The 12800-nt window shown below is 48.4% G+C and overlaps 1 protein-coding gene across 1 annotated transcript; it reads right to left on the bottom strand.

Annotated features, from left to right (window-relative positions):
• Positions 1–4190: 4190 nt before the first annotated feature.
• Positions 4191–11648, bottom strand: GLOD5 (glyoxalase domain containing 5). The gene is made up of 4 exons (XM_053274213.1): positions 11575–11648; positions 8388–8546; positions 7810–7965; positions 4191–5461 (listed from the first exon to the last, which is right to left on the bottom strand). The coding sequence occupies exons 2-4, from the start codon at positions 8526–8528 to the stop codon at positions 5327–5329; spliced, it is 432 nt and encodes a 143-aa protein (XP_053130188.1). The 5' UTR covers positions 8529–8546; positions 11575–11648; the 3' UTR covers positions 4191–5326.
• Between the last annotated feature and the right edge of the window lie 1152 nt (positions 11649–12800).

Raw genomic sequence — 12800 nt, 5'->3', positions numbered from 1 at the left:
ATTGTAGAGTGTCGCTCCTTATTGGGTCCTGCGCTAGTCACACACTCATGAAGGCTTAAGACTAGAGTGCCAGACTAGGACCGGGGAGACCCGAGTTCAAATCCCCATTCAGCCATGAGACTAGCTGGGTGACTGTGGGCCAGTCACTTCTCTCCCAGCTTAACCTACTTCACAGGGTTGTTGTGAGGAGAAACCTAAGTATGTTGTACACCACTCTGGGCTCCTTGGAGGAACAGCGGGATATAAAATGTAAAATAAATAAAAAGACTGCTCAAGCCTTTCTTGCAGGGAGACGTTTTCCACTTTACTCTCTCAGAATATTCCCTTGGAAGGGTAAATCTGCTCATATTAAAAAGTGGGTTGTGACAGCCTACCTAGGACTCGACAGATAGAAGGGTTTTGTATTCTCTCCCTGCCCACCCACACCCACATCTGCTTTTGATTGTTACCCAACACATCTACAAATCTGTTGCAGCCCATAGGAAGATAATCAGTGGGAGCTGTCCATGGTTATGAAATTAGGCAGTAGGTGGTGGGGTGTTTCTGCTTGGTTCATTGATGTTGTACAAGCACTCAACCTCCCAGCAGCAGGCTTTGAAAGTCCCTACCTGAAAAACTCTATGCCACCCACCTTTCGAACATTCAGTGTGGCTCCCCCATTTCCACAGACTGTAGGTCACTTTAAACTCGTGGAAGTCATTCACAGAACCACAAGGGGTTGGGCTGGGAGGAAGGCAGGAGCCTACCTGCCTTCCCCCAGATGACCAGTTGCCCATCAGAGCTCCACTGCCTTCACACTCATATGGTGGAGATCTCAGCGGTGATCAGGAGGGGAAGGAAGCTGGGGCCACCAGGCATCCCACAATGCTCTGTGAGAGCAATGCATTGTACTCAGATTTGGGCTAAATCATGGAAGTTGTGGTTTTCATTTGCTGGTAATTGGTCACTGCCTTCTCCTTTAGATGCATATTCTGTTTGTAGTCATGCTGTGTGTCCTATGTGTTTTGATTTATTATTATGTTGTTTTAAATGTGATATCAGCTGTTGTTGACTTTCCCTTCGGGGAAAATTAAGCAGGATACAAATTTTAAAATAAATGGGGTTGGTGTTTGTACTGTTCAACCTTATAAAGTACAAAATGGTTCAAAGCGTCCTTGCTATATAACTAGAGAAAACAAGATTCATAGATACCTCTATGAATTGTTATGATATCATCAATGTTGTAAAGTTGTGCTGTCGAATTGGTGTTGACTCCCTCGTGACCAGAGTCCTGTGGCTGTCTTTGGTAGAATACAGGAGAGGTTTACCATTGCCATCTCCCACACAGTATGACATGATGCCTTTTAGCATCTTTGTATATTGCTGCTGCCTGATATAGATGTTTCCCATATTCTGGGGAACACACCAGCGGGGATTCGAACCGGCAACCTCTTGCTCCCTAGGCAAGTTACTTCCCCGCTGCACCACTAGGTGGCTGGGTACATAGGTACATGGCATTTTTTACAAAACACCAGCCTTTTAAACAGAGCTTATCACCTAAATTTGAAAGTGCTGCAAGAGGCAAAAGAAGGGCATAGAAGGGAGATGCAAGACCACCACAAGTGGACTGGCTCAAACACATTTCCATGTGGAGAAGGGGGCATAGTCAGTGGCAGAGCACATAGGGTGCATGCATCCAGGTCTCAGGTGGCATCTCCAGTTAAGAGATCTCAGGGATCAGGGGCAGGCAAGACCTCCCTTTGCATGAGGTCGCAGAGTGGTTGCTGCCAGTCAAAGTTTAGACAGAACTGGGCTAGATGGACTAGTAGGCTGTCTCAGCTGGCAGCAGCTCCCTATGTTCATGTATTCATGCGCAATGCAGTGGAGTCGGTGGGGATGGGGATCTCACATACATTGTAGGTTCTGAGGTGGTGTGTTGGAAAGGAGTCAAGACCATCAGAAGAGCCCTCTCCTCCTGGAGCGGAGCAAAGGCCTTGCCGTCGGGCATCCTGCCTTCCATATTGGCCAATAAGATGATCCAGAAAGGCCCCGGAGCCGAACATGAAGGCAAGAGTCCTCCCCTGCAGTATCTCTTAGCAGCTGGCTTTCAGTGGCACACAGCCTCTGTGTCTGGAGACAGCAGCTTCCATTAGCCCGGGCTCCCACGTAGCTCGCGTTCCCAGCAGCCATCTCAGACCTCTCTTCCTTCTCCGTGAGAGGTCATCTGGGGCGGATTAATGCCTAGGCAATATGGGCACTTGCCTAGGGCGGCCAATTTTAAGGGGTGGCAAATTTTAAGGGGTGGCACAGGGGAAAGTTAAATCTGTTTTTAATAGCTTTTAATGTCGCCATTGCATGGCGGTAGCGTGGTGGGGATAGGGGGCAAAAGCTCCTAGTGGGCCTGCCTGCCCCCCAAATCATGACAGGTTGGGCTGTCTTTGCACACACCCGGTGGCATGGCGGCAGAGAAAGCTGCTCCCAATCTCGACCCATTCCACTTTGTAGGAAGGTGCACTTCCTTTGGCCTCTTCTGAACCGACTGCCCATCATCCTGGCCAAAAGAGGTGCAAGAGTAGAGTCATGCAAGGCAGCAGGAGACATCGGGGCAGCTGATGGAAGGAGAGCTGGATACACTGGGCTACTTCGGTTCCACCTGGAGCTCATTCTCACAGCTACCAGCAGGCAGTCGCTGTGTACCAGCCAGTTGGGAGGGCGGGAGGGGTGTCATCTGGGATACAGAGTTTGGCTTTCAGTGTGCACTGAAAAACTGCCATAGGCAGGACCACCTGCAGAGATTGCTGTGAAAATAACCCTTAGGGGACCTGCAACAGCAGGGCAGTGCAAGGAGACCTCCCTCTGTCCCAAATGCGTAGGGAGGTCCTTGTGGCTCTTGAGAAAAACAAGGCTGCCATCTAGCGGTGAAATCAAAAGCTGCCTTCCCTTGGAAGTTTTTCACACCCAGATTTTAGTCTTCTATCCCTTCCGGAATGGGGTGTGTGCATTCACATATCAGCCAAATTTACCCCGAAGTCCTTGCGAGCTATTGAGGAGCACTTCACATACAATTCAGGTTTTCTAAATTGCGTGTTAGAGTATAGCCCGATTTATATCCGGGATTTAAAAAACCCACTTTTTGCATCAGGTTGGTTTTTTTCGCAGCTTTGAACTTGCAGTAAAGCCTCTCAGTAAACCAGCACTAAAGACTACTGTCTGGAAAAGCTCCAGGAGTATCTGATGAGGAGTATCTGACGAGTTTCCAGGGAGTTATTCACATTTGGCTTCAGGGTAAACGTTGAGTGAAGCCCCTTCGAACTACACTCACGGCATTGAGGGAAGCAGCCGCTCCCCTCTGCTCTCGGGTTTTGTTTTGAAACAAGTCCACATGGCATGCTCCATGTTTTCCTTCTAGCCAATGGTGTGGGTGGGGCGAGAGCTCTTGCAGAGATAGATCTGCATTTCTGAAGAGAGTCTGCCTTTTATCATGCTAATGATTGTATGTAGGTCAATGCCTCTACCATTTGCTCTGTCATTTTCAGAAAAAGTAGCTTAAAACCATCATTTTAAAAACTTGGACATACCGTTGAGATGAGCTAGAATTCACATCACAAAGCCCAACTTGTGTGTGGAGTGGGTCCAAAAATCTTGAAGGGACTTCGAGGTAAGTTTGGCTGGTGTGTGAATGCACACACTCTCTTCTGAAGGAGATTCGGTTGCAGAAGCCCTGTTTGTAAAGCCTCCAGCTCTTGGAGTAGCCCCTCCCCTCTCTACTGCGAATTTCCTTCCGTGTTTTCCTTGTGGCCAATGGCTTCCTAGAGAGGAGGGAGGACAGCCATCTCCCCCTTTCCAACCAAGGGTTTAATAATTAACGCACCCTCTGTGATCTGTTTCTGTTGAAGTACACACACACACACACACACACACACACACACACACTTCTGCTTAATTGGTTTGTGGATCAGATTGCCTGTTAGCCATCAGCCTTGGCTTTCTATCCCTCCCACCACCACCAGACCCCAACACACACATACACACAAGTCTCCAGCATATGTCAGCCCTCCTGCAGCATTGCCTCTGCTTTTGCAGCCTCATCCCATCTTGGAAGGCATTTCAAAGAAATGCTCATTTTCTCAAAAGACTGCAAATCTTCCTCCCAGATCTCCCCACTCCAAAATCTTTCAAAGAGCAAAAAGTCTGAAGCCTCTGGGTCAAAAGCAAGGCAGTTAGGAAGCTTTATTTTTGCATTCCATAGATGTAACTTGCTCTTATCATGTAGATGTAAAGACTGATGTCAGTGCAGCGTATTTTTCAGGAAATTTAGCTGAAAAACAGAACACAGATATAAACCTGGATGAAGTGTAATCCTGAAGGAAAAGCCCGATTTGTGTATGCTTCCAAAGCCATCCAACTGAATTCAGCAGGAATCTATCTGTAGTGAGAACACCCTCCGTCCCTTCTGGAGGAGATTCGAGGTAAAGCACCTGTGTGGGAAAGCTCCAGGTGATGGAAATATTTCAGATTAGTCCATCAGAAAATATTAGTAGTCAGAAAGGCTTATGTGAAATTGAAATCTGATGGGGTAATGAAAAATTTCAGACTAGCCTGTCGGAAAAGGTTACCCATCCGGAAATATGATTTGTAAGATAAGGTTACCCAGTATTGAAACTGGACAGCATAATGAAATTATTTCAGACTAGCCTGTCAGAAAACATGACCCATCAGAAAAGATTACCCAGGGTTGAAATCTGATGGGGTAATGGAAAATTTCAGATTAGGCTATCGGAAATAAGGCTGTGCACCCATTAAAATATTGTATTCGATCCAATCTGATATGGACAATATCAGAATCAGATTTTGGGAGTCCTAGGAGTATTGGATCGGTACTGGATTATTTATTTATTTATTTATTTGGTTTCTATACCGCCCTTCCAAAAATGGCTCAGGGCGGTTTACACAGAGAAATAGTTAGTTAGTTGTTTATTTACGAACTTAGATCAAACAATACACAGAGAAATAATAAATAAATATAAGATGGAACCCTGTCCCCAAAGGGCTCATAATCTAAAATGAAACACAAGATAGACACCAGCAGCAGTCACTGGAGGTCCTGTGTTGGGGGTGGATAGGGCCAGTTGCTCTCCCCCTGCTCAATAAAGAGAATCGCCACGTTAAAAGGTGCCTCTTTGCCCAGTTAGCAGGGGCATTTCCGACTGAGTCTGACCCTCTTTCCCAAGGAGCCATGTTGGGGGTAGGAAGACACCAGGCTGTTGATTCAGCCATGCCTGGATTTGCAGACCTGCACCAGTATCCCTGCTTGTGTGGTCTCTGCAGAACTGCAAGTGGGGAACAATCACTGCTCTAAAGGGCTGCTGTAGTTGGAGACCTCCAGCAGGTTCTGATCTGGGTCTCGGAAGTAGATGGATGTTATCGGGCCGACAGCACCAGTTCTGGCCACGGGACCTTCTTCGATTCTTACCCCACAGGCCTGTAAAGAGGTGCATGCTGAGGAGGGAATCTGTTAGGAGAGATGACGTTCAATAACTTCCCCACCACTCTCCCATTTCGAAGCACCCAGTTCATGCCATCCATGGCATTATATTTCCATTCCATGTCATTAAATTTCCCCAGAAATCCATTTTTTTTACAGACATAACAATGTGCAGATTTCAATGCACATCTATGGGAAATCCATCACAAAGCGGCTTTGTAACAAAAGTTACAAAGATGCAACTTGTAATTAGATTTTAAACTTTTAATTGATTTTTAAAAATATTCCAATTTAATATTTGTATTGTTTTAACTGTTGTTTTTTTAAATATATATTGCAAAACACCTTGGGATTATTTTAGGGAAAGGCAGTATATAACCCTAACAATAAATAAAATAAATAAAAACGGGGGCAATGCCATGGGAAGGTTTCGCTCATGCTGCATTCTTGGGGTGGAATTTCCTTCCAGCTCTAGGCCAGGGATGGGCAAACTTGGTCCTCCAGCTGCTGTTGAACTACAACTCCCATCATTCCCAGCCACAGAATGATGGGAGTTGTAGTTCAACAACTGCTGAAGGCAGGGACGTAACAAGGTTGGAGTGGGCCCGGAGACAAGATTTTAAAATGCCCCCGCACACTGAAGCTCAGCTCATGAAGTAAAGAAATCTTATATATAAAACCTATGTGCCGCAATAGAACATCATCCTAAATTATTTTTAAAAAGGTTTTGTAAACTGTGGACGATGCAAGTCATTTAATGGTACTAGAGAAAGACATGCTGTTCTGGTAGCTCCAGGTCTTAACACTCACATCAGTTTCAGAGGATGAATACAACTGAAGGAAACCCGGGCGGGTGTCAGGCTGGGGGAGTCAGTCATGTGACTTGCCTCGGGGGGGTCCCCCAAGGCAGTGGGCCCCCAGACAACTGTCTCCCCTTGCCCTATGATAGTTACGCCCCTGGCTGAAGGGCCAGGTTTGCCCACCCCTGCGCTAGGAGCTGCTTACAGTGGATGGGCAAGCTGCAGAAAAACTGGGAGATGCTTGTGCAGTGCTTTCATTGTATTGTGGTGCACAGACTGTCAGGTAGGGTTGCCAACGTTCAGTTGCCAGAATATAGAACACAAGTCAGGAGGGGGAGATCTCAGGGGCGGGGCCATCATTTCTGCCCACGCTCTCCATCCCCACTTGCAACCTCAAACCCCTTCAACTCTTCCCCTCAATGTGAAGTTTGCAGAGTAGCAAAATTGCCCCCCACACTGGACCAAATTGCCCCCCACACTGTCCACTCCACTCTACTTCCATTTCCCTTGACTCTTTTACACGTGGAGAAACAGCAGAGGGATTAGTCAGGAATCCCTGACTGCCATGCTCGCTGAGAGCTTTCTTTTGCTGCTTGACACAGATGTATTTTATGCCCAGTATTTTTTGTTTAAAGTGCCAATATTCTTAGAACACGATTAGAAACGGCTTCACAACAACAGGAAGCGCAGGAAGCACTGTGCTGTTGCAGCTAAGCAGCAGCTAGGCAACAGCTCGCTCGCTCTGGGCTCTCTGTTCTGAATCTGCCCCCTCCCCAACTCACTGGCGCTGCTGGCTGAGCTCCGGTCAGAAGGCGCCTCTCCTTTCAGTAAAGCCCTCTCCAGAGAGGAAGGGTGCAGGAAGCACCATGCTGTTGCTGCTAAGCTGCAGCTAGGCAACAGATCGGTGGGACAGTTGTTGCTTAGCGCACTTCCCCTATTGGAGAGGACTTTACTGGAAGGAGAGGAGCTCAGCCAACAGCGCCAGTTGTAGAGTCCTCTCCTCATCAGGGTTGGCTACGTGCCTGCACGGAGTGTGCGCCCTCTGCCCCGCCCCTTGCTGTACGGCCCCGCCCACCACTCCTGCCTCCTTTTCCACCTGCCCCCACCCACACTGCTCCTCCTCCCAGGAAGCAAGTATGGGGGAAATGGCATCCCGGATGGGACAACAATTTCCCCCCTGAAATATGGGATGACCCACATAATCCATTGGCAACCCCAGTTTCAGGGCAGGATTCTCTATTATTATTATTATTATTATTATTATTATTATTATTATTATTATTATTTTACATTTATCCCGCTCTTCCTCCAAGGCGCCCAGAGCGGTGTACTACATACTTGAGTTTCTCTTTTACAACAGCCCTGTGAAGTAGGTTAGGCTGAGAGAGAAGTGACTGGCCCAGAGTCACCCAGCAAGTCTCATGGCTGAATGGGGATTTGAACTCAGGACTCCCCTCTCCTAGTCCAGCACTCTAACCACTACACCACGCTGGCTCTCTAGAGCAGCATCTCTTGGCAGGGGGCCACCATTTTGCAGCGTCTGACCTTCAGGTGCACCATCAGCTGCTCCAGGGGCATCTCAGTGACCAGACAGATGTCCAGGGAACCAGGCATGGGCCTCTGGGCTTTGGGCTCAAACTCCTTGCCCACCTCATGGAGGTTGAACTTCTGCTTCCCGAAATGCAGGGCCTTGCGGTCTCTCTGTGCACAAAAGCCAAAGGGAAAGGGAGAGGAGACACTGAGGGCTTGCCAAAATACAAGTGGAAGGTCCAAAGCAAATGAAAAAAGAGCAGAGACACACCTGCGATATGCATGTCTGGCATATAATTTTAAAAAGGTGGGGGGATTGTTCTGAGGGAACTTTTTCTAAATGGAAGAGCCCCAAATGCTTGGACTTTTACTGGTAGGGAAGGTGCTACAGGCCCACATCCATACTATTGCCTTCTTCTGGCTCTACAATATCCTTCCTGAGATGGGGAGTCATTCTCTTTGGCTTTGGGTTCCCATTTTTCTCCACATCTTCTTGCCACAGTGCCTCCTTCTGGCAGAAGCGTCATGGACTTTTTCCTCTACCATGCACCTGGCCATGGTCTGGGTCCCTGCCACTCTGAACCCAAGCAAACCTTGAAGGTGACGACTTCCATGCCAAGGACCCGAGAATAGAAAGCCACCGTCTCTTCGATGCTTCTCACAGTCATCACCAGGTGGTCCAGGTGGCAGATGAGGCCCGGAGGTGGGCTCTTGCCACTCTCTTTCCAAGACATGGCCTGCCAGCCAACAGCCTAAGGAAGAAGAGGCCTCTTCTTTATTTATTATTATTTACTTATTTAAAATATTTTGGTCCCACCCCTCTAGGACACTGCTGCTTGGAGCAGCTGACAATAAAAGAATAAAAGCATAACATCCATACAAAAAGACAATAACACACAATAAATCATCACAAAACACAATTAAAAACAGAGGCAGGTCATTTAAGCCATACACCACGAGCTTTCCCAGATGGCAGGTTTTACTGCGAGACTTTACTGTGAGTTTGAATTTGTTTCAAAAAAACCAACGCAAAAAGTGGATTTTTTTTAAAACCCCAGACATAAATCGGGCTAGGCTCTAACGTGTAATGAAAAACCCGAATCGTGCGTGAAGTGCTCCCCAGTATCTTGCATGGACTTTGGCACGACTCTGGCCAATGTGCGAACACACATCTTTCAATCCGAGCGAAAAGTCTGGAGATGCTCAAGGTAAAACAGCAGTGCAGATTAAAACTGCTTGACATCGGAGACCTAATTAAAGCCAGTTTTTAAAAGCTTCTTTTAAAAGGAGGATTTTAAAGTTCTTTTAAAAACTAAAAAGGAGGGAGACTGACGAAGCCCTTCTGGGAGGGCATTCCAATGACGCGGGGGCCACTTCCGAAAGAGTCCTCTCCATGGTCTCTGACAACCAGACCTGTGTCAATGGCAGAGTTGAGGGAAGGGCTTGATTTGATGATATGAGGGCCTGCAACTCCCATCTTCTCCAGCTACAATTTATCGTGGCTGGGGATGATGGGAGTTGTAGTTCAGCAACATCTGGAGTACCACAGGTTGGGAACCCTTGATATAGGTGAATGTGGTCTGACAGGTGCCTCAGTCCCAAGCCATGTAGGGCTTTAAAGATAGAGAGCAGCACTCTGAATCTAGCCTGGAAGCAAACTGGAAACCACTGAAGCTGCCACAAGATGGATGTGATACTTGTGAAGTGACTATCACCCATGAGCATCCTTGTGGCAGCAGCTAAGCTTCCAAACATCTTCAAGGGCAGCTCCATGCAAAGCAGATTGCAGTAGTCCAAACTGGATGTGTGCATGAGTTGCACTACCTTTCCTCTTTGGAAAGGTACTAATACAAGGTACAAAGTACTATCTAGCACAGTGTTGAGAATTCTGCAACCATTCACCCCAAGTTCAAGATTTATTGTTGGGCTGGGCACCGCATTTAAGATCCAGAGAAGCTTGGCTTTTATTCAGAAATAGATAAACCAATATTTCAGCTACTAAGGCTGCTTTGAAAACTTGTGAGCAACACCGAGTGAGGGGCATTTGGGTAAAGTTGGAGCCTGGACCTAAAGGCCTTTGGACCCCCCCCCAAGTTGCTGGAGCCCCTCCCCCACCACTGCAAGTTAAGCATCATCCCCTTACACACACACACACACAGACACACACACAAACACTGTATTTTTAACACATGGGTTCTTGAGGACACAAACAGCAACTGAACTCACAAGAGTAAGAATATAAAACAGCTATATTCATGCAAATATGCATTAGCAGAAACATTTCAACACGCAACATAACATACTCCCATCCCACATATTTCTTTCCACATTCCCCTCTCTGTCTCTAAAGCACCTGGCACAGGTCATAATCACACTTGGCCGCCTGGCGCAGTGCGGGCCAGCGGCAACCACACCATCCAGGACAGACTAAAGAGTTCGTGGGGGCCCCCAGGACTTTGACCCTGAAGTCCAGGGGTCAGAGCACCACTGGGTCCACAAGTGGCTCAGAGGAGTTTCTGGAGGTCACAAGGGGGCGCGTTCGCTCTTTGGCCTTCCCCATGGCTAACAGAAGGAGAACAACATCAAACATCATCTCTGTATTTGCAAAGTTGCTTCATTTTCATAGTCAATGTACAGGCCACAAAATTCTGAGCTCCTTGACACAGAATTTGGGTTATGTGTCTTCAAAGTCAGAGGAAGGGGGCTTATTTGGGGGAGTGCAACCCCCTCCCCCCCGTTTCAATTCCCAAAGAGGAACATGCATTTCAGCACATCCCACCCAAGGATGTAATCACACATTCAGAAGTGCCAGGCACGTTCCAGGTCAGCCCCCCCATAGCCATACCCACACTGACAGCCACACCCCATGGCCATGCCCATCCCAATGGCCATATCCCTTGCATAGATAGATGCAATAATTTGGGGGATTCTGTTACAAGATGCCAGAGATAATATAGACTCTAGAGAATGTACTAGAATGAATGACAGGGAATGCCCACTGAAATGCACGGGTTCCTTCCAAATGGCCATGGGATGCATTGACTTTAGGATGTTCTAACACTAGTCCACCATAGGACTGTGTAGAGCAGGGCCGCTCCACTTCGACCCTCCTGCAGATGTTGGCCTACAACTCCCATAATCCCCAGCTATTGGCCACTGTGGCTGAGGATTGCGGGAGTTGTAGTCCAAAAACAGCTGGCGGGGGAGGGGCTGAGTTGAGCAGGCCTGGTGTAGAGCAGGCTTCCCCAACCTGTGGCCCTCCAGATGTTGATGAACTACAACTCCCAGCATACCCAGGGGCTGGGTATGCTGGGAGTTGTAGTTCAGCAACATCTGGAGGGCCGCAGGTTAGGGAACCTTGGGGAAGAGGGATGATGTTCAACTTGCAGCAGGGGGTGAGGAGGCCTCCAAAGGCCTTTTGGTCCAGGCTCCAAAAATTATCTAGGTGCACCTCTGCCTGGAGGGGGGAAAGTACCTGCCCGTCCCTGCAGCACGACACCACGGAATTCCTGCCCCTTGCTGTGGTTGGAAATATGCAGACCTCTGAAGGACCCCTGTGCTGCAGTTTGCTTACTGATGTCGGCAGTAGGTGCCTTGGGAGAAAGAGCAGGTGGTCTTTCAGGTGGTCAGGCTGTTTCCCCACATGCTGCTCAGCCCCGGCTCTGAAGCTTGCCTTCCTCCTCCCTCTTGCATCCAGAGATCAGACTGAGGTTTACCAGCATTTGCACGGCTGGCTGGTCCCCAAGTGAAAAGGGTGGTCAGTGGAGATGAAGCAAATACCTGAAAAGGGGGGAGGCGGGGAGCTCCAAACAGCTGCCGGTGGGCCAGAAACTGCAGGTTCCTCCAGCTCAGCATTTCCTGGAAGGAGGGAGGAGTTCTGGGCTCAGCAAACTTGTCTGGCACTTCAGCAGGGAAAGCAGGGGTGGATGTAACCAGGCTTGGGTGTGCAGAGGAAGTCATCGAGCCAAAGTCCAGAGTTTGCCAGCCTGGCTTATGGGCTGAGAAGGAAAAGGGAAGATCTTCCCTCGTAGGGCTCCAAGAACCAAGGATGGGTGTTTTGGTGAGCTGTTCAGGAGAACCGTTTCCGGAACATTGATAGCCACACAAGGTCGTCCAAAACAGCCCTTTTATTTTTAAGTGCTTCACACAGCAGAATCGATCCACGGACAGAACGCCTGAAATAGCAAGCTGGCCGCAATGGGGCAAGCTTCGGAGCGGAGATGGCACCCCAGAGCCAGGAAATAAGAGCCGTTTCACACAGCGAGGCCAGCTGCTCCCAGGATGCAGGACCGTCACTAGGCAGGGAAAGGGAGCAGATGCTCTGCGGCTGGCACACTATTCGAGGATGGAGAGCACCAGCTACTGGCCAAGACTTCTCATCAAGGCCTGTGAAATAAATGGGAGGCGAGATTGCTGGGCAGATCCCACCAAAGCAACCAGCTCTTGTAGCGAGGAGCCCTGCTCTGGCAGGGGCAGTGTACGTATCCGTTGTATTCCAACTTTGATCTCAGCTCCATATTTAACAAACTGACCCTTATTTTTGTGCTAAATGGGGACCATCTTTCCTGGCCCAGCAGTGACATCATGGCATTCATAGCCTCAGGAGCTTATGCCAGCACGCTCAGTCGTGCCCAGTCCGATTGTGGGAATCAGCCGTAAAGATTCAGGCATTCAGGAAAGGGGCTTACACATTGATTAGAGGAGCAGGTGCTTAAAGGTAACAGAGAGCAGAAAAATATCTCGGTGCATGCGTTGCAAAAACACACAGAAAGCTTCCATCAGCTTTGGCATCAACACTCTGCTTCTGCCCTTTGTGTCGGGACAGTAAATTCCAGTTGGCTCATCCACACCCCCACCATTTTTAAAAAAAAATCCATCCCTGCCACTACCACAGACCATCAATTTTAGCTGGGACAGAAGAATAGGTCAAAGACGTGCTGCCACTACTCATAAGTCCTCCCTCACCCTGCAAATTGTTCCACCCTCTGCCAGAGCCATAGAGGGAA

The sequence above is a fragment of the Hemicordylus capensis genome, chromosome 11 (genome assembly GCF_027244095.1).
Source record: "Hemicordylus capensis ecotype Gifberg chromosome 11, rHemCap1.1.pri, whole genome shotgun sequence".
Taxonomy (NCBI): domain Eukaryota; kingdom Metazoa; phylum Chordata; class Lepidosauria; order Squamata; family Cordylidae; genus Hemicordylus; species Hemicordylus capensis.
Note: the sequence above shows the minus strand (reverse complement) of the source record. Positions and strands in the feature narration are given on the sequence as shown.